General features: G+C 36.6%; 2 protein-coding genes and 1 long non-coding RNA gene across 3 annotated transcripts; 1 reads left to right on the top strand and 2 right to left on the bottom strand.

Annotated features, from left to right (window-relative positions):
* Nucleotides 1-352: 352 nt before the first annotated feature.
* LOC147504069 (protein RETICULATA-RELATED 4, chloroplastic-like) lies at nucleotides 353-4,782 on the bottom strand. The gene is made up of 8 exons (XM_086557156.1): nucleotides 3,827-4,782; nucleotides 3,257-3,325; nucleotides 2,771-2,902; nucleotides 2,593-2,646; nucleotides 2,454-2,498; nucleotides 1,464-1,603; nucleotides 877-1,002; nucleotides 353-753 (listed from the first exon to the last, which is right to left on the bottom strand). The coding sequence occupies exons 1-8, from the start codon at nucleotides 4,349-4,351 to the stop codon at nucleotides 717-719; spliced, it is 1,128 nt and encodes a 375-aa protein (XP_086413282.1). The 5' UTR covers nucleotides 4,352-4,782; the 3' UTR covers nucleotides 353-716.
* Nucleotides 4,783-15,613: 10,831 nt separating this feature from the next.
* On the top strand, nucleotides 15,614-18,317 carry LOC147504068 (uncharacterized). Its single transcript, XR_015192909.1, has 4 exons — nucleotides 15,614-15,896; nucleotides 17,200-17,367; nucleotides 17,475-17,557; nucleotides 17,772-18,317. It is a non-coding gene; the product is annotated as an uncharacterized LOC147504068 (long non-coding RNA).
* Nucleotides 18,318-19,683: 1,366 nt separating this feature from the next.
* On the bottom strand, nucleotides 19,684-23,995 carry ATP5 (delta subunit of Mt ATP synthase). Its single transcript, XM_086557155.1, has 6 exons — nucleotides 23,636-23,995; nucleotides 23,506-23,556; nucleotides 23,126-23,369; nucleotides 22,004-22,116; nucleotides 21,037-21,123; nucleotides 19,684-20,129 (listed from the first exon to the last, which is right to left on the bottom strand). Exons 1-6 carry the CDS (start codon nucleotides 23,744-23,746, stop codon nucleotides 20,001-20,003), a joined length of 735 nt encoding a protein of 244 aa, XP_086413281.1. The 5' UTR covers nucleotides 23,747-23,995; the 3' UTR covers nucleotides 19,684-20,000.
* Nucleotides 23,996-24,410: the final 415 nt, after the last annotated feature.

The raw sequence follows: 24,410 nt of genomic DNA, 5'->3' as shown, positions 1-24,410 counted from the left end.
CTGATACAAACTATTATTCCCACTACATCACTGTTGGAATTCCCAAAGAGCTTTGCAAGCTGGATCAAGCTACATCAGAGATGAAGGATGGCTGGCTGCAACTTAAAATTCCTAAACTCAAACAAGAGAAAGTGAAGGCTCATTTTGGCCAGTTCCAAATCGACTGAGTATCCATAGTTTCTTCTTTTGGGTTTGAAGTTTGAACTAGTGTTTCTTCTGTAATTACATTAAAATGAAAAGGAAACAGTGTCAACTCCCCTACAACCTCAAAACTGCCAGGGAAATATATCATGAAATCAAGGTCTGATACTCTGATCACAGATGGCCATGAACTGGTCGGCAGAACATAGGATGATGGTGAAACTTATTTGAAAAGCAATATGTTCACGAATAGTTTAAAAATAAAGTAATACAAATGATTGAACCACTTGGAGTACTCTAAAAATGTTAAAAAGTTGTACAACATTCAAAGACCAGAAGCAGAATACAGAAGCCAGCCTCGCCAGTTTGAAGTACAGTTAAATCCAACATCTCTGTCGTCACCTTTTACTAGGAATTATGGCCATATACCCAGCGCTGCATAACGTACAGTAAAAAAATTAAAGAAACCAATGCACTTTAAGAATCAATTATCTCAAATCTTGGTAAGGATCCAGTAAGAAAAACTTCATAACAGGAGTGTAGCTATCTCTGAGCCTGTGGTTTTATTCACCAGTCTACTGAATTCCAATCCATCGAGCGTAATCCACCCACCTGTTAACAAACCAAACAAACATATTGACATTGTAAAGAAACAATATATATATATATATGGCATTCGAAACACAAGGTTGACATGATTGTAATCCCAAGTAAGAGTATGAGTCTGAATCTTACAGCAATGAACCCAAGTATGTGTTGCCAGTACGGACAGCAAAGCAGAGTGCACTTAGTAAAATCTTGTGTTGGTGAAGCAAGGGCTCCAGAACTCTTTGTTCAATTACACCTGCCAGTAATTGGTATCTGTGGACAAAATAAGACATTCTCAACAATATTTTAATGCAAATGCACAAAGCAAATCCGTTGTTGAAATGTTAACTTGTCTGTGACAATAAGGCGTTATCATATCCCTCGTTTGTAAAGTGCCACCGGTTAATATTTTTTCTCTCCATGTAAATAACCTATCAACTTCACAATCATAAGTATGTGTACAAGGCATCAAGCCACCTCCAATTCTAGCATTCATATCCTTGCATCAAAATTCGTTTGCTTGATTGTTTTTGAAGTTTATAACCATTATTAATCACAGAGATTATAGGTGAAACCCAAGAAAAACACTTTGCAAAAGAAGTAGGGTGGCCAAAACTGGGGGGAAAAGGAGAATGGGAAAGTGAGGAAAGAGGAGAAGGGGGGGCGGGGGGGCATGCTGGCAAAACGAGTACAAATACACACCATAGGAGAGAAGGGGAAAAAAAGACACATACCTAAGATTACTAGAAATTGCCATGTAGACACCGTAGGCAGCACTAGTTGATACTATAGGGAGTTCTTCAACATCACCCCCGAAAGACTTGTCAACTGTCTTTCTTGCTTTAATTAAGGCATTTGTTACACCTGTACCAACCTGGAAAACAAAAAAATTGATCATATACCAATTTTCACATTGACACCTCTAGAACCATATCCACTTCTTTCACAACTTCAAAGTGCACATAAATGGTCCAATTACATAAACTAGAAAAGCCAGTTCTTTTACAAGATTAGTACATTATGCTATGACAGCAATAAGAAAAAAAAACTAAAGGAGACTCACAGTATTGTTTAATCCAGAAGTTTCAACTAGAAAAGCCCAATGTCCTAGAATAAATTAGTTTCATGATCAGATATGCTGTTGTTTAGTGCATAACAGCATAAGTAGCATTATTAATTTCTTTTTTAGAGGACAATGAGAAGCCTTTTGGGGAAATAATGCAAAGCCTAGGATAGTCATAACGTTCTTAGATTACTGATACACAAGCTACTACCATATTCAGATGCCCATAATCTAACGTAAGGAACATGTTGAGACATTCTAAAGTATTTTGTGTATATATGAACTGTTCTTATCCAGGAGAAAAGAAGTATGCACTGTGCTACAAGTTGGGTCATCAAAATACAGTATGAGTGTATGACTGCTGCAATGTAAGAAAGAGAAAATAGATATTTTCAATCAATCACATCGATGCAAACCTTGCTTCTTAAAATCAATAGTTCATTTGAAACAAGTCTCTTCAACAGTGTTCCATAGGCATAATAGCAATACACGGTTTCATGGGAAAGTGAGTGCAACACCATGACAACTTCTAGAGTTCAAAAGATATGGGAGCAGTAAACAACAGAAAAATCCAAGGGTATACTGAGTGGAAAAGAAACAATATAATGAACAGCTTAAGCTGAAGCAAAGAGCATTACAAAAAGAGAAACGGATGTCCTACCAGAGAAGCAGTCGTCCCAACTGCAAAAAGCTTGGCACCATTTCGCTGCAGAATGAATTCAACCACAATAAGATCAAATGAAACAATATCTCATTTACTACAGTATATACGAGGATCAGTGCGATTAATGTTAACTTACAGCTATTGCACCTATTCTCTGTAATAGTGAGTAAGAAGCTCCACCCAAAGCAACCTGCAAACACGCACAAAGAAGAAATAATTGAAGTAATTTATATATCTATATATAGTAAGTAAAACATTTTGGAGAAATATACAATCTTATGTTTAGTTGATAGGTTCAAATAGTAAACACTAACCTGAAAAGCATTATCCGGACAGCTGAAGAAGAACTTCGCAATGGGTCCAGCACTACCGGCAAGTGGTGGTCGAAGAGAAACAGTTGGAGCAGGAAGCCAGACAAGCATAAAATCAGCAACTACGGCCATTACCTAGAAAAAAATGGCTATAAATGTTAATGTTCTAAATAACTGAATAAATTCCTAATGAATAAACAAATGAACAGCATTGCCAATATATGGGGAAAAACCATGCATCTTATATCATCTTTCCCATTATATGGGGAATGGTCAATGAAGATAGATTTTATAAGCTTTTAGTAACAATGTCTATACTGATCTCCAAACTGATGTGGTAATAACTGGTTAAGGAATGGTCCTCAAGAATGCTATATCTTTCATACCAGATTGACCAACACAAACACGAACAAAAACATTTTCATAGACAAAACTACACAAGAACCACATGATTCAAAAGTGCGTCATGTTTAGTGTGAAGAGTCATACCACATCAGCTATAACAAAATCCAGTTCCTTCATAAAATTTTCTTTGCGCTTTTCATACTCTGCAGCAGTCTGGACAAAGTACCAATAAGGAATAAGATTTCATGCATTTGATAAATGCTTTATTCTAAAGAAAATACACTATACAAGAAGTTACTCTATCAGCATAAAAGAAAGACACTCAATAAAATCAGGACTTCATCTGTTCATATACAAGTAATAGTCCAGCTGCATTAAGGGGGCCAAAACCAATTCCCGAAAACAAAACACGGGAAAAATACCCTCGAACCGAGAAAACAGTCTTCATTACTATAAGAAATGAGTAGAGCCTAGTGGATAGAATTGGAGGGGCAGAGTGCATTATGCAAGCAGATTATATATATATAATTCATGCTGGCAAACATTAAACACTAAGCAACCTAGCACAGTTAATCACTTGAACAATGAAAGAAGTATATGATCTAACTAACTAAACAAAGCATACTAGCAATACAAAAATCAGAAAACATTTCCAACCAAGCTACATTGTCATGAAAACATAATCCCACATCGAAATTAAAAAAAACAATCTACCTTAGTAAAAATGCCAACACCACATTCCATAGAAATCTTGGCCAAAAATAAATCATCAGCTAATAACCTTTCTCTAAACCCACCAAACTGAAGTAGCCATTTCAAAAAAGGCGACTTCTCTAATTCAAAATAACGTTCCAAAATCGATACAGGAATTCTTCCAGACTCAACTGCCTTGGCTAAATCGCTCGGTACACTCTCTAACGACCTCCCGAATTGCGCTAATGCTAACACCAACTCCCCCTTACTCTTACCATCATCATCACTCTCACCTTCACCTTCTCCCCCATTATCTCCTCCTCCTCCGTTCCCATTATTATTGTTGTTACTACCGTCCCCACCGGATAACCGAACGATGACGCTACTTTTGCTAGATTGGAATTTGAGTAAAGAGATGGAGTGATGAAATGTGGTGTTAGTGTGGAGTGATGACGTGGAGGAAAATGGTCTACGGGGGTGATTGAGTTTACGAAAAGATGGAAAACGAGAAGTCGACTGATTATTTAAAGCAGCTGAGATCGCCATGTGTGTTTTTTGGGTGGCGGCTTAACAGTTAACAGGTTTTTTCTTCTGACAAAAACAAAAGTGTTACGAGGAGGGATCTTAAGTCATCTGACACGTGAATGACTTTGGGGAATCCGAGATTCAGGGCCGTACAGAATCTTGTGATTGACGGTTGATATTCTTCTACACATATGGTTTTGGAATTTTGGTCAAGTCTTAGTGGGGCCAGTTTCTAGTCGGTTACAGAGTGTATTTATTGGGTGGCATTGTTGTTGCTTTTGTTGGGTGGTTTGGGTCGTTGAATCTCGTCACTCATTAGCGACAACTAAGTCCAACAACAATAGCCCAATACATCCTCTCTCAACATGTACCGGCTACTATTTATTTTTAAATATTTTATAGTTGGTATCATATCTTTTACGAGACTGAACCCAAAAAAAAATAAAAAAACTTCGAGTTTTCTGTCGTGTTCATACTTCGAGTATTGAGTTGTGAATCAACAATGAAAATTGAAATTGGCAACTTCACCCAATTCGAGTCGTGTCCCGTTTGAGTATATACTCAAACTTGGTTGGGTTGATTAAACTTGATTAGGTTGATTAAATTTGATTGGGTGGAAGATTGGGTTGATTAAATTTGATTGGGGTGGAAGATTGGGTTGATTAAATTTGATGATTTCAAACTTGATGTTTTTTTAAAGTTTGGGTAGAAGATTGGGTTGATTAAACTTGAGTTCGAGTTTGCCCTAAGCTTGATGAAGTCGTTTTCGAGTTTGAGTTCGAGTTTGGATTGATTAAGTGGAAGTTGATTTTTAAAATGAACATCGTGACAAACAAACTGAATTTTTTAAGTCCAAACGACCCAGCTATGTTGCCCAAGAGAGTCTCCGAACGACCCTGCTATGTTGTCCTGGAGACTGCCCAAACGACCCCACCATATCGTCTAGCAAAAAACCAAGAGTTTTGTCTCAAACAACACGCACAGACCACTCGAGTGTACACTCAAACTACATGGTGAGGTCGTTTAGAGTGTACATTCAAACTACATGGCAAGATCGTTTGAGTGTACACTCAAACGACATGGATAAACCGTTTGAGTATAGGCAAGACCGTTTGAGTGTACACTCAAACTATATGGTGAAGTCGTTTGAGTGTACATTCAAACTATATGGCGAAATCGTTTGAGTGTACACTCAAACGACATAGATAAACCGTTTCAGTATAGGCGAGACCGTTCGAGTGTACACTCAAACGACTCAAGGAATTTGTTATGGCGAGACCGGTTGGATTGGTTGTTGGACCTAGGCTTTGATGGCAAACTTATAATATGATAAACTTGTAATATATTTTTCTTTTTGGAGTTGCCTAATCCAATTTGATGAGTGTCCAACACAAGACCATTATTAACTTCCAAAATATATTGTCCCGGACAAAGTAATATCGTCTTTGTGCAAATGAGGTGTCGCTGTAATTATTGTCGTTGTAATTATGTTGTATTGTTGTTAACTTGTTATTACGGACTTCTCGTCAAACAAACTTGAGAATTGCTAGCGTCCTGCACTCCTGCCCTCTAAAGGGATAGGACCATTCTAACCCGCCGTTTGAAGACAAAAATAAACACTTGATAACTTTATTAACCAGTTTAACTTTTTATTGAGAAAAAGAAATTAGGAAAGACTTCATCTTCTCAAACTTTCAAAACCCCTGACCACTTCTTTTTTCATTTCCAGTCCACCGCCAACCACAACTAAATACTGGAGAAGACCAAGCAAGTATAAGAGTCCTCCTGATTTATCTCTTTGAGATCTCTATCTCTTTCTATTGTTTGATTTCTCTCTTTCTATTGTGTTGTTTCCCACTCTTTCCATATGCTTGGCAAAACACCACAATTGCAAATCATTCAAGTTTATTTATCTGGATCTTATTCTTTGCCTTCTCTAATAATTAAGAACGGTAGTAAAAGCCAAATGAGAAAACCCTTGTTGAAATTCAAAAGTTCCCTTTTTTTTTTGGCAAATTCAATCCCAAGATCCATAAGAAGGTGAATTATCCCATGACAATATCAAATTTTTCAAAAAGAAATGAAGAGAGAGAGAATGCTTCTTAGCATTATTTCCAAATGATAATCCATCCTTCCAAACCACAATGTATTCTTCATATACTCTAAGGGGCTATTTGTTTTTTTTTGGTTAAGTTATAAGAGGGTCTTATAAGATGGTCTTATAAAGTGGTTTGTTTTTCATTTTAAGTTCCTCTTATAAGCACTTGTAAAAATAGAAAAAACAAATACATGACATCTTATAGATGGTTATTTGACAAATATAACCCTGCTTTACACCACATTTAACTTGAATAGATTAATTTGAAACAAGCGTATAGTTTGATTTTTTGTTTCAAATCAATTTTGATAATTAGAATATTGATTTTAGGAAACTACCTTAATTGGTGGTGGTGGTGGTAGTGGTCTTAATAGCATGGTGGTAGTGGTAGTGGTCTTAATAGCACGGTGGTGGTGGTAATAGAGGTGATGATATTGGTCTTAATAGCACGGTGGTGGTGGTGGTAGTAGAAGTGGTGGATGTCTTAATAACACAGTGGTGGTACGTGGTGTACGGTGATAGTCTTAATAGTACGGTGGTAGTGGTGGTGGCGGTGGCAGTAGAGGTGATGATATTGGTCTTAATAGCACGGTGGTAGTGATGGTGGTCTTAATAGCACGGTGGTGGTGGTGGTGATAGTCTTAATAGTACGGTGGTAGTGGTGGTGGAGGTTATGATGGTGGTGATGATGGTGGTAGTGGTGGTGGTGCTTTTAATAGCTTGGTGGCGGTGGTGGTGGCGGTGGCTAGGACAATGGAGTTATTTGGAGAAGAAGATAATGAAAATGAAAGAAGAGATAAATGAGGCTAGGGGTATATGGATGGGGGTGTTTGAGTCATTTTTCAAGTTATAAAACTTATAGAATTGAAGTAGATCCAATTTTGGTACTTATAGAATCGGAGCCTCTTATAAGACATTTCTAGTAGAATACCTCTTATAAGAGGCAAAAAACAAACCAAAAAAATGTCCAAAATCACTGGGCCACATCTTATAAGAGGCAAAAACAAATGGCCCCTAAATCAATGACGTTGAACATAGTTTGACTCTATTACAAAATACGCAGCCCAACAATTCCTTTCGAGAAAGCTTGTTTAGAAGTTGGTGGTTGTTTTGATTTTTTTGTGTTATAAGTCTTTACTTCTTGTTTTTGATAATCTTATTTTTAAGAGGAAATTTGTCCCAACCCCCCACTTTTGTCACCACTTTATAATAAACCCCTCACATTGGTAAACATCGCGATCCCCCCCCATCACTCCGTCTGACTTTCATCCAAATTCCGTTGGTATTTCACCTAATACCAAAAGTACCCCTCAAAAAGAGCCGTTATCAAATTTTACCTTTGTCCAAAAAAATACCAGTTATGAAATACCCATTATAACCTTTGGTCCACCCCCATACATATTTGACAATTCTTTCGTTGACCCTAAATACAATTCGTCTTCCTCATTTTTTTAGAAGCATTTAATTCTTAGAGTAACAACGTTATTTGTCATGATGAGTGGCGGTGGTTTAACTTTTCTTCTTGCTTAATATTCCTAAATTTTTGGGATTTATCTTTGATTCTTTAATCTTTTGGTTCGTCGTCTGTTGAAAACATTTATATGGCTTGATCTTCCTAAATTTTTGGGATCCCTAATTTTTTTAGTTCTTCGATTCGATTCTTTACCCTTATTTTTTTGGGTTCGTCGTTTGTCGTTTGTTGAAAACACATTTTGGTTTTTTATGGGGGTAGAGTAGGGGTGGGCAATGAGCCGGGTAGGGCTAGCCCGACCCTAAACATTTAAAGCCCTTCAGATATTAAGGCTGGGTCGGCCCGACCCTAAAGTCAGCATAGTGTCGGGTCGAGCCGGGTCACAAGTCTAAATCTCAAGCCCTGACCCTGCCCTAAGCCCTATTTAAAGGTTTTAGGGCCGGGCATATATATTTTCTTCTTTTTACTACATCAGTTTTAAAACTCATTTATATTACAAAAATGTACAATGATCTACAAACTCAAAGCCCCACCAATCTAGTAATAATTCTGAATAAGTTCAACAATTTAAAATGCACATCCACAATCTAATGAACTGAAGTACATCAAGAGTTCAGAATTTGTTATTCTTTGTACTCAAACCTCACTAAAATTACATTTAACATTGAAATACATAGACAAATAATTATATTATAATTTTAAAGGAAGAAGTAATAGATATAAAGAAGAACAAAATAGCTTTGGTTAAGGGCCAGGGAAGTTGTTAAATTGTTTCTAATATCATAAATTGTTTCCATAATAGATTTAAACAAATATAATATTACCTTTCTTCTAATTTAAAAGTGATTCAAGCTTTGTATGTGGAAATGAAAATATTGGCTTTTGAACAAGTGATGGAGAAAGATTTGAGATTACAAATGCCATTTTTCTGACAAAGGTTGTTTTTTGGTTTCTATGTTACAAATGTCTGCTCTGTATTTCACTTTAATGGTGTGGAAGGAAACCTTTAGTTCTAGACTTGGCTTGGATGTGAATAAAAATATAATTTATAAGAAGTAAGTGGAAAAAGAAATTGAGAATAATAAGTTTTGGACTTTGACTTGATGATCAAAGGAATAAAGTATAATTTTTTATTAGGCTAGTGCTCATTGTTCTTCATGGCTGCTAAGTTGACAATTTTTTGTTATATAAGACAAGTTATTGGAAGTACCCTTGGGTGTAAGTGATAAATTACAAAGGACAATGTTATTTTAATTGAAAATATTTAACAAAGAGTTGGACAATTATGGTATGTGTATTGTGTATTAATAGTGAAAGTGTGAAACAGGGCCGGTTAGGGCTTGGTTAGGGCTGAGCTAATAAGGGCTGAATTAGGATCGGGCCTATGTTTTAGAACTTTAGCCCTAACCCTGCCCTAGAAGGCATTAGGGCCGGGTCGGCCCTGCCCTAAACTTTGTGAGGGCTTTAGTTGTGAGGGCTTTATAGGGCTTAGGGTCGGGTCGGTCAGGGTCGGGTTAGAGTCGTTAGAGCCAAATTCCCACCCCTAGGGTAGAGTCAAATGAAAATATTATTTTTGGGGGTTTAGACAAAATGAAATATTCTTTTGGAGGGGTGGTTAGACAAAATGTAATCCATTTTTGGGGGGTTTAGACAAAGGTGTGAAGTTGTTTTAATTTTGAAGTTTTTTACTTTCAAGGACAAATGGTACCATCAAGTAGCACATATGACCCTTGTTTTAATTGTGGAGTGTGACCACTGGAAGCCTGACTGTCCTTGGCTACCTACACTATCCTTGTGTCAAAAGTTGTGGACAAACCATGAAAGTTAAGTTAAGTGGAGTGGAACATAATAAAAGAAAAAGGGTTTTGAGCTGTAATGTTTCCCCTGTATACAGAGGCTTGTGGTTTGACGAAGTTCTAGCAGAGTTGCATGTAGAAAATGCTCATGACAAAATGAAGGGAAAAAATATGGAAGAAAGGAAATTGAAGCTTTGTATTGATGGCCCTGTGAATATACAAATAGAGGGCAATGTTTCTGATGTAACACAACTTATTAAGAACCTATTACTTCTAAATTAATGGCAATATTTTTTTTTTGTATCAGCACATTCACTTCTCTGTTTTTTTTCCTGTTAGCACATTCACTTCTCTGTCAGCACATTCATTCTGCAATTACTAGTACTAGTAACATACCTAACAAATAACAAAAACAAAACAACATGCACCAAGTATATGACAATAACTGCAAACGCATTCAATACCATATGACAATAACATCATAAAAATACTTAAAACACTACTGATGTAGAGTAGTAGAAGAACACAAACAACATAAAAATAGAGTACTAGAATAACATATGACCCAAAAGTACCTAACAACATCCCATCAAAAAGTAAAAAAAACCCATAAACCATACAAAATACCTAATCAAACACTCCAACACTTCAGTCATGGTTTCCAAACTTTAGTAGGCTGTGAAGCTCCACTAGTGCATGATGCTTGAGTTGATGTCATTCCTTGTTGCTTCCTTCTCTTTGGTGGAAGAGGCATGGGTGGCATGCCCCCTCTTCGACCACTTCTTCCTCTTCCTCTAATCTGAGTTGGAACATCCCCACCACTTCCTGTTTCTGTCTCACCTTGACTTTGATTTTGAACACCCCCACCCCTTCCTATTTCTGTCTCACCTTGACTTTGAGTTTGAACACCCCTTCCTCTCCCTCTCCCTCTCCCTCTTCCTGGCTCACCTTCATTCTGGCTTTCAAAAACTTGCTCTTCACTCTGGCATTCACCCCTTCATCTCCCTCTTCCTCTCTCTCTTCCTGGCTGACCTTCACTCTGGCTTTCAACAACTTGGTCTTCACTCTGGCATTCAACACTCCTTCCCCTTCCCCTTCCTCTTCTACCACCCTTTCCTCTCCCTTTCCCACATTCACCTTCAGGAACTTGAGATCCAGTTTCAGGATTGAATGGTCTTTAAAGAAAAGGATTCTTTTGTACTCTAGTTCTTGGTCTCCCACCTCTTCCTCTTGTTCTTCCAACTTAGGCTCCAATTTGAGCATTAATAGCATCATTGCCACCAATTGGTCCACCTTGACAGCCCCTAATATTGTGGTCATGCTCTCCACACCCAGAACATCTTTTTTCTATTTTCATCATCACCCCTTTTTCTATTAACTCGAGGCCTCCCTGGTTATCTGGTTCTGATTGGTGGGTAGACCCAATTAGTTTCTGTAGGCTGTACCAAAAATAAACATATAAAACAATCAAACATTGTAGGGTACAAGTATAAACTTTGTAGCACGCAAACAACTGTAAACATTGTAGCAAACATTGTAAGGTACTCACTATCTGTCATTCATCCTCATGCAAGTATGGTGTTATATGTCTACTACAAGCAACTTTGTATGCTTTTGCAGTAAAATAAGGACTACAGAACCTATATGAAATAGAACTTCAATTAACACAATTAAATTAACTAATTAAATTGAAAATATGAATTGAAAGTTTAATTAAAACTTACTGAGCTATTGAAAATCTCCTTGGCTTGATCACAGCCACAACATGAATGCAAGGAATCCCTGTAACTTGCCATTCATTACAGTTACAAGTCCTATTAATTAAACTTACATTCCACCAAACACCATTTATAAGCATCACTATGTAAGTGTTGTTATCTGAAGGACTGACATGATAAGGGCCAATTTCATCTTCGCTTTTTTTTTGAGGATATTCTTAACCCTAGGCACCAAGTCATCATCACTCCAACTCTCACATTTCTCCTTTCTATCATATAACAACTTCATCTACAAAACTAGGGGTGGAACTTGGGTCGAGTTAGCCCAAGCTCGATGGACTAAAACCCGACTTTTGTTGGTCATAGGCTAACATGTCTGATCCGTAGTCCGAGCTTGGTTTTGTAAAATAATGAAAGCCCGACTCGATTTTGGGTTGGGCTTGGGTTATAATATCAAAAAACTGAAAAATCCAAGCCCGTGTGCATATATGTACGTATATCTTTCAATCATTCTATTTTTGTAAAAAATAAGGTTGAGAATCTCTATTTTAGAGATAATAATATAATCAATAAGGTTAGTTTCCCTTTCAAATAATCAAATCTTTTTTTTATTTCATTAGAAGATTTCAATTTCAGTATTTTTTATCTCATAATTCCAAAAAAAACCCGAGAAGTTTGACCAACCTGACATAACCCGACCCAACCCGAATTAGTCGGGCTAGGGCTTGGGCTGAAAATTTAAAGACCGACTAGGGCTTGGTCCCATGCTCGGGTTAAAGCATTTGAAACTCGGGTTATACCTCAACCAGACTCAACCCACCCGAGTTACACCCCTATGCAAAACCATAATAGCTTACACCATCTTAACAATTGGCTTGTCCCTAGCTTCTAAGATATAACTATTCCAAGCTTCAATGAAGTTGTTTGAAAGATGATCTGACTTAGAAGTTACATCAAACTGAGATCTTGCCCAAAGAGAAGGGTGTTCACTCATCAAATACTCTGTTGCCTTATCATCTCTTTTAGTTACTTTATCCAGAAGCTTCACAAACTCTGATGGTGAGAAAGTCTTTGCAGCATTCCATGATTCAAGTTCCAGGCCTTTAAACTTGGTCTTCATGTTCTTCATCATGTGTCTAAAGCAGAACCTTTGGTTGCAATTAGGGAAATGAGTTGCAACTGCATTAATCAACCCTTTCTATCTATCAGAAATAATGGTTAATTTTGTAGGGTACCTACTGATATGTGGAGCCATAATATCCAAGAAATGTGTCCATGTTTCTATGTTCTCTTAACCACATATATAGAATGCTAGAGTAAACAACCCATTATTATCATCTAGTGCGATAATTGATAGACAAACACCCCCATACATCCCTTTCAGAAAACACCCATCAAGTCCTATGAGAGGTCTACACCCTACTGTGAAACCATTTATACATGCCTTGAAAGATATACAACAATATTCAAAACTTTTATAGTTTTGATGGAAACTATATTTTGCAATACTTACAGGGTTAAAAAGTAGCAGTTGCCTATACATCTCAGGTACTTTAGCATATGACAAATCATAATTACCATGTATCCTCTCCATGGCTAGGTTCCATGCATTCCAAGCCTGCCAGTACTTCATCCTCACCTGAAATCTAGTCATTATTATTGACTTGATGTCCTTAGCATTAAAACTCCCACGAAACATCCTTATATCATTCTCAACCTGAGCTGCAATCCATGTAACATTAGCCATTGGATTCTTATCTTCAGCATCAGCCTCACAACAATGTTTATCTGTTAAACCTCTGAGCTTCATGGTGTGGTTATTTGTCATTATCCTGACATAAACCCTCCAACCACATGTTTCTTTGCCTTTGTTCACACAGAAATCTTCAATCCTATTGCTATCATTCCTCTTGAACCAAATCACAAACTTATTCTTGATAGCATACATTCTGAGGTAATCTCTACATTCATATCTATCCTTCCATTTTTGACCCACATATAGGTTAGGCCCATGTTCCTCACCAGCCACACCCTCATCAGTTGGTATCTCAAATGTATTGTGAACTACCTTACTTAGTAAATCATCATTTACAGGCACTTCATTCTCATCTTGTTGTCTACTACAATCTTCATTCTCATCTACTAAACCCACATAACCTTCACCATCACTGCCAGAATTCTCATCCCCTGGCTCATATTCCTTATTAGATGAACTTGAAATATATCATCTGCATCAATCTGTTAAACATTTATCTTTTTATTCCTATGAAACTTACCAGCTGCAAACAAACATAAGTTAGGGTTAAAAATGATGTACAACAAACAAACAAATTAGGGTTAAAAATAGTCTTAAAATAAAATTAAAAAGGGTCAGAAACTCACAAGCAGCAGGAAAATCATTACTGTTCAGATCAGGAGGTAAACCATCATCATTGCTCAAATCAGGAGGCAAACCATCATTTTGTGTCCTTCCTTCTGTCTGGATATACTTCCCCTTCCTCTGTCTCTCTGAAGATATATTTTGTGTCATTTTCTAAGGTTTGTCAAGACTTGCTTTATTGTGGTCCCTCTCATGTGGTTCTTGTTCCCCACTATCTAAAGCTCCTGTTTTATATATTAAAAGTTTGGGCCTTTGGGAACTATTATTGGTCAACTTCTCAAGTTTGTCATATACTTTCACCTCATGCCACTCATCTAAGTCAAAACACTTCTCCCATTATGTATGTTCTACCCTCATGCATAGGCATGCTTCCCCCACTTTTATCCCCACTTTCATCCTCTTCCCCTTCATCTTCTACCATATTATACAAGTCTTCTTCATTATTACCCTGGAAACCCCTTTCACTCTCATTACCACTTGAGGGGCTACTATCATTGTGGAAACTCTCCCCATCACTATCACTACTCATAGTTATCATTTTAGTCAGCTTTAAATACAAATGAGTATATATAACTAGGCCTATCAGGCTTTGCATGCACCCACATGTATAACAAATCCCTATCAGAAGTTACTTTCCTTACATTTTCACCATCAACCCACTCTATTTCAATTACAAGATCAGGAGGACTTGGAACATGGTCTTTGATCCATGCAATCATGTCCATCAAGTTTGCAAGATCACCATCCAATAATGAAGAATCAACTACATCCCCACCCATGTAATTGAACACTTTTACACCCTTCTTTGAATCTACTCTAAACTCTCATTCATAATGAAATTTTAAAGTCCTGAAACCATACTCTACCATTTCTGCAATAATACAAAAGGTTAACTTGTGTAAACCCCCCACATTTACAGCAAACTATACAAATCAAAGTAAAAAATATCATACTTTCATGTATCAAAACATAAAAATGGAAACATGCAAGGGAAAATTGGTTTACAACAAATTTACTCCACTTGCCGTCGAATCGTGTTGCAAAGAGAGAGAAAATAGAGTGGAATCAGTAGATTAAACTTCACTTATTGCCGAATCAAAGTTGGAGAGAAGAGTTGAGAATGCCGTCAATGGAGAGTGTTGAATCGTCAGACAGAGATTAAGTACTAGGGTTCAATAAAATTAGAGGGGTTTACTATAATAAAAACCCAAATAGTTTTCCCACTAATTTAAATGGTAGTTTCTGTAATAAAGTGAAAAAATGACAAAAGAAATCTTCAAGGGTAATTTAGTCAATGTACATCACTGAGGGGTACTTTTGGTATTAGGTGAAATACCAATGGAACTTGGATGGAAGTCAGACGGAGCGAGGGGGTGATGTTTACAAATTATAAAGTGGTGACAAAAGTGGGGGGTTTGGACAAATTAACCCTATTTTTAATTTCTAAACCATGTAAAGTCTAATCCGCTGAACAATTGCTAAGTAAATATTTTTTGTCTTTAAGTGAGTTAGGACGGTCTTACCCCTTTAGAGGGGCAAGACGCTAGCAATCCTCAACAAACTCTTACCAACGCGGTTGTTTGTATTTCATCTTCTTCTGCCAAGCCAAGCCTCCCGGTGTGTTTGTTAAATGGCAAATGGGGGTGGTTAATTGTATTTTCCCAATAGAAGTACAATTTACCAATGTTTGGATGTATTTAAGGGCATTGGCAAATACTATTTAGAATTAGCCGGCAAATCAAATTTTCCCACTAGAAGTGGGAAAATAGAAAACAAGTCTCTCCAAACAAAGTTGAATTAGTCACCCGGTATTTTCGCCTGTGGTAGCAAAATAGAAATAACTCTCCCACTCGATCTCTCCTTTCTTTCTCACTGCCGTTTCTCATCAACTCGCTCTCTTCTTAGCTCTTCTCTCTCACTCTCTTCTCTCTCTTATCTCTTATCTCTCCTCTCTTTCTCTCAAACTCTCGGTTTCTCTCTCAAACTCTCGGTTTCTCTTTCTCTCAATCTCTTTGTCTCACATTTTTTCACTGTTTTTTTTTTCGTTTCTATCTTTCTTTTACCTTGGATCATTTTGCAGGACAAAGATTCACCTCGTGGAAGGTAAACCCTAAAGTTTCTGTTTCTAATGTTTATTAGTTTAAAACCACTTGGATCTTTCATCTTATCTCAATTATATTATGTAATCAATATAACAGGGTTATGAGTTTTAAAATTTTCCATTGTTCACATGATTGGTTTTGTGTCTTAGAAGGCTGCTAAAGTAATTTTGTGTCTTAAACGTTTGAAAATACCAGTTTTTGGCAGTACGAGAAGATAGGAAGTTGTCTAAACAGATTCTCCTTAACATAGTTGGAGGAATTTGAGCTGTAATGCATTTGGTGGGAAAGAAGATTAGTAATTTGGTGTCAAGCTATGTTGGGTGTTATGGAAACAAAATTTTTGCTTGGTCTTGTAATATTAGTTGGGTTTGGCTGTGTTTGGAAAGAAAGTTTAATAAAAAACGAGAGCAGAATAATTGAGTTTCACGAGTTTATGTTACTGTTTAATAGTATTGACAGGGTGAACTCAACACCCACCCTTGTACCTATGTAACCTTGTTGATGCTGTTTTGCTTGGCATAGCTGATATCCGTGTAGTGTAACATATTTTGAGACGTAATACCTGATTTAATATTCGTTTTTTGGGTTTTAATTTAGTTTGCTTTCATTTTGGTTTTGATTTTAAAGCCCCCACTAATGTTTGAGAGATTGAGAACCAATACAAAGTGATAGAATCTCGAATGGGTTGTTGTTAAGGCCTTTTTTATATTAGTGTAATTCACGATTGTTAAACCGATGATTAGTGGTTGTTGTTTTTTGTTCTTGTTTGATTTTTGGATTTTTTTTTTATCAGTGATTTTTGGACTTCCTTTAGTCATTTCTTCAATGTATATGGAGTCGAGTCATTTCGTTTAGTCATTTTGCACTTTTCGTTAATTGAGTACATGAATTTGTTTACTTCATTATTTTTTTCTTTTTTCTTTTTGAGATATTGTAGAATGATTACCGAATGTCAGCGTAGATTAGTGACATTTCTACTTATAGTTATAAGTGCATATATGATGATGACATGGTGGTATAAGAGAATGTATATGGGGAGGTATGGGCCTAGGCGTAGGGCTCCTCCTGCTCTTATTAGAGGTCCTCGTAGGAATTGGGATCAAGTGCGGAGAATTGTATTGGGTAAGATGTATACAAGCAGGGCGTTGATGCCACATTGTTTTTTGGTTTATTTCTATGTTTGAACTATATGTTTTTGTTGCATTGTTGTTAAGTGGTGGACCGATATATTATTGTTAAGTGGCATTGTTGTTACTTTTGGATATTTTATTGTGTGTGCTTGTTGAGTCTCTGTGTGCGTGTAGTGGGCTGGTGTAGGTGGTGTGTGTGGTGGAGTTGTGGTGGAGTGGTGGTGGTGTGATGCTGCTGCTGCTGTGCTGGTGCTGCTGCTGCGATGTTGTTGCTGCTGCTGTGGTGCTGATTTAGTATTCATGGCCAAAATGAAGAAAATTCAAGTGTTCTCCACATTCAAGGTTAGAATATTGCCGACTAAACCACCGTTATGCTGATTCAAGTGTTCTCCACATTCAAGGTTATGCTGATTTGGTTTATTTTTTGCATATTTCTATGTTGGGCAAAGATAATTTTTCATCCCAGGTGGAAAATTGGTAGCATAAGATAGTCGCCAGGGTTCTAAAAGAAATATTGTTCTCCACATTCAAGGTTAGAATCATATTGGTTCTCCACATCCCTTTGTGTTTTCTATTCTTATTAAATCCCACAATCAAGAGTAAAGGAAAACCAATATGTTTAGCTTGGATCGTGTATATCTTTTCCTTCATCTTCATTGTGTTCAACAATGTCTCATGTAGCATCCTAGAAATAAAGAAATCCAAATGTGAATAGACTAACAAACACACATTTTAATCAAGTGAAGGTCTTATGAGGAATCTGTGGATCTTATGAGGAATCTGCTCCACTTCTTCAATACCAATGCGTCCCAATTGCCACTTAAAGTTTTGCATCAACCAGGTTTGAGGGACGAGTTAAGAGCATTTGAGATTGACAACAAGATAACATCGAGGAAGACCATTGAGCGCCTCTTGGAAGAATTTGGTAGCACAACAAATTGGTGATGGAGATCTCCATTGGAAAATGGGGAGGAGACACTATTCCTTGTACGTAGGCTTGTACATTTAACTTGTTTATGTTGTTATTTTTCAGTTGTATGAAAGTGCAGTGGTTTGAGTTATGGTTTAAATAACAGATATGGTGGTTATAGTTGCGTGATAATATGAGACAATAGTAGGATTGTAGCACCTGTTTTTGTAACTAAAGTTTCTGGAAATTATCCGTCTCTTTAACATTGCTTTATTTTCTATGTGAGCTTTGTGTAAGGCAAAATTTTGTACTGTTCAACTCAAAGAATGTTTTGTGTACAGAGAAGAATTGTAATATATAAAAGAAAGAGAAACAGTATACATATATTTGTGTAAGCTAACTAAATCTGATGATGTATGCACAATTTCAAGGGCTCTATTCAAGCGTCTTTAGTGCTTTTGGTCGGAGATGAGTGTATGAATTCCTTTTTATTATCATCGTTAGAAATCTTGATCAGCATCAATAATACCTCCTTCATATTTGGTCTAGCCTGTGGTGCCTCTGCAGTGTAACACAGTCCAATCTGATGATGTATTTAATTTAATTTTTTGTTATATTTTATTGAGTTTGAAAACAAAAAAAGAAACTATCTCTAAAAAGTTGAAATATCATTTGCCTTGGGAGAAAAACCATGTAAACAAACACTGGCAAAACTGACAAATTTTATACTTTTCCACTATAAATTTTTGCAAACAAACACTGGCAAACTAAAATTTTCTCACTAGAGATTTGCCTGACAAATCTATAGTGGGAAAATACTGACAAATCTTATATTTTCCCACTAGAAGTTTGTCAATTAACAAACACACCCTTAGTTACTTATGTTTATCATTGTGGTCCTCATTAGATTTCTATCAATTAGTCAACTTAATTTCTCTTGGCGCTGATCTAAATTTGATCATTTGAATATAGTGTAGGTTAAAAGCGGCCTTGGAGCACTTGTTGCTGTAGTGCAACTCATAATATATGCCACATGTATCGCAAGTCGACTCCACAACCAGGCGATGACTTGAAATCAGAAACAGGATGTAGAAAAACAGGAGGTAGAAATTGTTAAACAGGAGTATAGAGTTGGCGGCAGGCAAACTAGTCCTTTTTTTCGTTTTTTCTTCGAGCACGAGCTATTTTTTGGACCGATAATTAACTTCAATTTTTACCTTTTTTTTTTTTTTTTTTTTTTTTTCCGTTTCTATGTTTCTATCTGGTTTCGGATAGAGAGGGTTCAAGCTTGAGAGAAATTAAATTCAGTGTCAAGCTTGAGATGTTGCAAAGCTTGAGATACAGAGCATCTGGAACTGGAAGTATTATGTAGAACGCAGCTAGCATTAGGTAAGTTGAATTGAGTACATACAGAAGTAAAGGAATTTGTCAATCATAAATAGTTGAGGCCTTGTGCCAATAGCAGCAAATGATGAAAGAGTCGGGTGCTGTGTGATTAATTGTCTCGCACACGGCACAAGTAACTTCCTTGTGTTATGATCTGACGATCTGTTGATTCAATAAAGTACCGTCAAAATTATTCGATGCCCCTCACCTAAAAGGAACCCAAATAACACGCAATGTAGCTTAAAATCCCAACAGAGGTCCCCGTGCTTTCATATAGCAAGATCTACAGTTCTGCACTAGCTGTACAAAGCCCAATAATATGAAAGGAAACAAGAAAGGTAAATAAATGGAACAGGATGAAAGGTACTGCAATGATTCAATAATCTTCAATTTCACAGCACAAAACTGTCTTTCCTTCTGTAAACGACCTCCACAGAGTACATAAATGAGATGATAAACAGAGGAAAAATATGAAACAGGAATTTTCAAGTAAAAGACAAAAAAGGTAAGCTTTATTTTCAGCATGGAAATACATTACCCAACAAAATGGGGTAAAAGATATCCAGGTTTACCAAGAAAAATAAAAATCTTTTAGAAGTCCCCATGGCCAGAGCAACAGAAATAAATTGAAAATTCTTGTAGCAGCTTCATTATGCTACAGAACTTGTTCAAACCTCTCTCATATGGTATCAAAGTTAACAGGGTCACGCAGGAACCTCTCCATTTGCCGGGCCCGTGTCCTGATTGACATATCAAAAACCTTCAGCTCGAATTCAACCACCAATCCACCAAGAATGCTTGGATCAATCTGCAGGTAAATGTTGTTTGACTTAGTAAATTTAAAGAAGCTTTAGAAATCCCTCAATACAACTTTGTAATGCCAGAACATTAATTTTTTGGAGAAGTCATTAACAACGATGGGAGCATACATTATAGAAGACAACCTGACTGTGCCTAAACCATACTGTAAGTTCAGCAGTAGACCAATATTTGAGGGAGAATAGCACATTGATAAGAAAATAGATAGTCAAAACTGAAGCTTCGTTTTGGAACACACCATCAATGTGTTCAATTGTTCATGCCAAGAGAAAATAGTAAGAAAGATCCTAGGAAAGTTTATTCTCCACTCAAACATTTTATACGGTCTCTCTTTGGAAGACGATAAACATGGTAATTAATGTTTCATGCAATCACAACCAATAGGATCATGTTGATTGAGACATGACATATGAATTCTTTGATGCTAGGTTGTTGGGACAACATAACTCAGTATTTATTTGCTAATAATGCTTTCTCTTGGGGTAAAAATTGATGTCTTATCCAGAGAAGCTATTTTATGAAAAATGAAAATAAAATAAAAGAGATGACGACTTCCCAACAACCAAAAAGGCAAAAACAAAAATCATTAAAGAGATGAATGGTAATGAGAATACATACTCAAAATAAATTATAAACGGATCATATTAGATTAAGAAAAACAACAAAAGAAATGTTAGTACTATTTACCGTTATGGACTCAAACAGGACCAAAAATCTTCTAGACAGAGATTTGTGTGTGTGTGTGTGTGTGTGTGTGTGTGTTATTTGAAGATTGAAACATTAAATGTGAGTGCCACAGGATGAGAAGAAAGATAAGCATGTTCACATTTCACAACATCAACGCAGGTCACGACATCAACGCAGGTCGTATGTTGTTAATTAGGGGAGAAACTCACCTTCTGTTCGAGCTTAACAGTCTTCCCTTGACCAATAATATCCTGCAGTGTCTCCTTCAGTTCTTTCTCCTCTTCTGCAGGAAGGGGCTGATGAGAAAAGGAAAATAACCAAAATTAGTGGTCGTGATATGTGTTCCAAGTATTTAACATGCTTTCTTGAGTTTTTCAGCCAGCAAAAAAAAATAATAACATACTTTGTTGGGTTTTTCAGCCAGCAAACACATTCATATAAAGGTTGTAGGATATTTGAACTCAATTGAAAAGATCAGTAGAGGGAGCTTGTGACTTGCAGGATAACGGCATAATGCTTGTGCTGGTTATATAGGACACCTCAAGTTTGTGATCAACCATTGTACTATATTTCTATCCATCATGTACCCACTCTGCCAATCAGTAGGTACACAGTAGTGCCTATAATGCCTCTAGCAACCATATCGGTGCTATCATATTAGAATTGCTGACTTCATTTAGAAAGCTGGAGTTTCTAAGCAACGCTATGCAAAAAGAAAAGGAAACAAATTCCCTTAATCAAGAAGACAGTGCCAAGAAATTGTGTCTGTGTCACATGTAACTATGAAAGTAACTTCTCTTCCCATTTTATCCTATATTAGTTATCACACTTCCAAGTTCCAACAATACCACTCCTATAATTCCTACGTACTGAACTTAATGCAACCTCTATCTCATATTGCATTTTGATTAGCTAGTACTGTCGAAAGATCTAGCCAATACCTTTCCAATGACATCCCCATAAACTATCTTTGACGTGTGTGTGTTTGTAGCAACAATCATGTATCTCTTCATTTATCATAATGGCAACTATACATATTCCACAAATCATGTCACTCAATTCAGGAATGCGTCCAATTCCAGGCGCCCATGCACCCATTAGTAAAAATAACAGGAACGTGGCCGTCACAACTAAGCTTAAAAAATTGAAGAAGTAGATGGGAAAAACTGAACTTACAATAACAGTTGTTACAATGGCTTTCACTTCTCCCTTGTGTGCCATGGTTAACTGCACAAATTTCTTAGCAATAGCGTCGATGTTTCTAAGCCTTCCATTGTCAGCAACGACAGCTTGTGCATAAAAGACAATAAGTAAAATATAATGTAAGACTTCGACCAATGCAATGCATCCAATTTGAAAATAAATAAATGATCAAAACAAGTACGCAGATAGTGCACAAATTTCGTAAAACAAGATTGAGTAACAGACGATTTATAAGAACACTTTCACATTAATTAAATTGGAATAAAGTTTCAAAGATCAGGATTTACAATTCATCGTCGTTATCAGCGTTTTTATTAGTAGTAAATACATTTACTATTACTGGTACGGTATGGTATCACCACAGAAGATGATGGAAATAAAAATATAGCATCAATAAAATAATAGCCATAATTCTATCAACATTATATCATCATTTTTTAAGAAGGTCAACCTAAACAATATCAGGCTTTTTATTTCTTATGTAGTTGTTAGATATGATTTAGTTTCTCTTCCCGCTCAAAATATAAAATACAGAAAAGGAATTAGAACATTGGATGGAACTAAAAATAACAGAATCTTAAATGCACATTTATTATATCCTGCATTCTATTAGGCCCAAACCAATCAAGGAAAAAAAGAGAAGTCTATTAGGTCTAATAACATAGGATCCTCTTATCTTAGGTCAAACTAATGAACAAGGCATGTTTTACATGGGAACCCACTTCAATAAATATGGGATTCCCCGAACCAAGCAATACCAAAACACCTACAAGGATATAAATATCAGTACATAAGTCCTAGGTTTCTACTCCATTTCTACACTATGGTGTCTTATTCAGCAAAAGGCACAGCTGTGCTAGCTAGAGTAAAAATGAATTCCACCTACGGACCAGGAGCTTCCAAATCACCTAAAAGTATACAATTATAGGTTCACAAGTCATAAGTCAGTAAAACGTATACAACATCCACAAATATGTGTTAGGTACCAATAGGGTAGATCCATAAAAAGTCTATTTGCATATGCTGAGTATAGATCATCAAACATCCAGTAAAATAAAGGACATCTAAACTTCCTTTTTCAGCAACTTGACCTACCCAAAAAGTTCTTTGTGACTTCTGAGAATTTAGCTGCAGAGGAAATGTCGTTTATGGCCTTCACTCTGGTGACGCCAGGCACTGATACATCCCTTATGAACTGAGAAAACATAGAACTGTTCTTGGAAGCCTCAACAAGGTCAACGATCTCAGACTCAACTTTGTCCAACACATTTGCTTTTACAGCTGAGAGATACAATGCAGATGCATAATTTCCAGCCCCTCCAAACAAAGACACAGGAACCTGAAATGTTATTCAGAACAAACACATATAGATAAAAACTTATTTCTGGTAGAATAAATCTCATTTTGAAATTCAAAGTAAATATTATTGGCAATTAGTTGTATAAATGAACAAGTAAAAATGGTATCCAACTAACCTTAATTTGCTTTTCTTTGGAGGCCGATGCAGTTGCATAACTCCTCGATACCTACACAATTAAAGTAAACATAATAATAATTTAAATAAAATGTGGAATAAATTAATATTTCGAAAAATGTTAATTATACCTGAGAAGAAGTGAGATTAGGGTTTTCGGGATTGATGGTTTGGAAGATGGATCGCTGGAATTGAGCTCTGAGAATGTTTTGGAATGATCGAGAACGGATTGCTAATGCCATCGAGACCGACAAAAAAAAATATATGAAAATCAGGTCAGTCAGGGTGAGTGAATATCTGCTCTCGTGGGCCGATCTTTTGGGCCTGAACTTGTCTTTGCTTTGTAGTCGAGTTCTTCATCCAACCGTTCGGTACACCGTACACCATATATGTCATCACTGCCCGAAGTAAGAAGAGATTTGTATACAAAATTTTATGGTAAGAGAATCATCAATCAATCATCGAGAGTGAATGCTATTGGTACTAATGTAGATGATACAATGTCACGAGCTCATACTATTTATTTAACTGTTGTAAATTAACCATTTAAATTTGATAAGTGCTGGCGGCGCTCATGACGAGATCGATCCATTGAGCGTCCTCGAGCGTGGGAGCAATCTCTGTTGTGGTTACGTGGTGAAGTTCGGCTTCGCTCTCTGTGAGCCATGAGCTTGTGGCGCAGGTCGCCATCGGCAATATTAGTATAATGTTTGATATGCCCTGCCTCAATGAGGTCTTGAATGTAGTGCTTGAGCCCCCGACATTCGTTGGTCTCATGACTCTTTGTTCTATGGAAAACGCAGTATGGCTTTCCTGGTGTGTCTTATGGCCGTTTTACCTCAAATCAGTAATAGGTTGTTATTTTTTTTTATTATTATTATTTTTTTTTATCTTTTCCAGTATGTA

The sequence above is a fragment of the Coptis chinensis genome, chromosome 4 (genome assembly GCF_015680905.1).
Source record: "Coptis chinensis isolate HL-2020 chromosome 4, ASM1568090v1, whole genome shotgun sequence".
Classification (NCBI taxonomy): Eukaryota; Viridiplantae; Streptophyta; class Magnoliopsida; order Ranunculales; family Ranunculaceae; genus Coptis; species Coptis chinensis.
This window is presented reverse-complemented; position numbering and strand designations above follow the sequence as displayed.

What these genes read in the sequence shown, in the direction of transcription:
- ATP5 (XM_086557155.1), bottom strand. Translation starts at nt 23,746, where the DNA reads ATGGCATTAGCAATCCGTTCTCGATCATTCCAAAACATTCTCAGAGCT. An exon ending in CTAATCTCACTTCTTCTCAG is followed by an intron (nt 23,557 to 23,635) that starts GTATAATTAACA and finishes TTAATTGTGTAG; the next exon opens with GTATCGAGGAGTTATGCAAC. An exon ending in CCATTGTAACAACTGTTATT is followed by an intron (nt 21,124 to 22,003) that starts GTAAGTTCAGTT and finishes TTTTCTCATCAG; the next exon opens with CCCCTTCCTGCAGAAGAGGA.
- LOC147504069 (XM_086557156.1), bottom strand. Translation starts at nt 4,351, where the DNA reads ATGGCGATCTCAGCTGCTTTAAATAATCAGTCGACTTCTCGTTTTCCA. An exon ending in TTGGGACGACTGCTTCTCTG is followed by an intron (nt 1,604 to 2,453) that starts GTAGGACATCCG and finishes TTTGTTTTCCAG; the next exon opens with GTTGGTACAGGTGTAACAAA. An exon ending in GCAATTTCTAGTAATCTTAG is followed by an intron (nt 1,003 to 1,463) that starts GTATGTGTCTTT and finishes TTTTGTCCACAG; the next exon opens with ATACCAATTACTGGCAGGTG.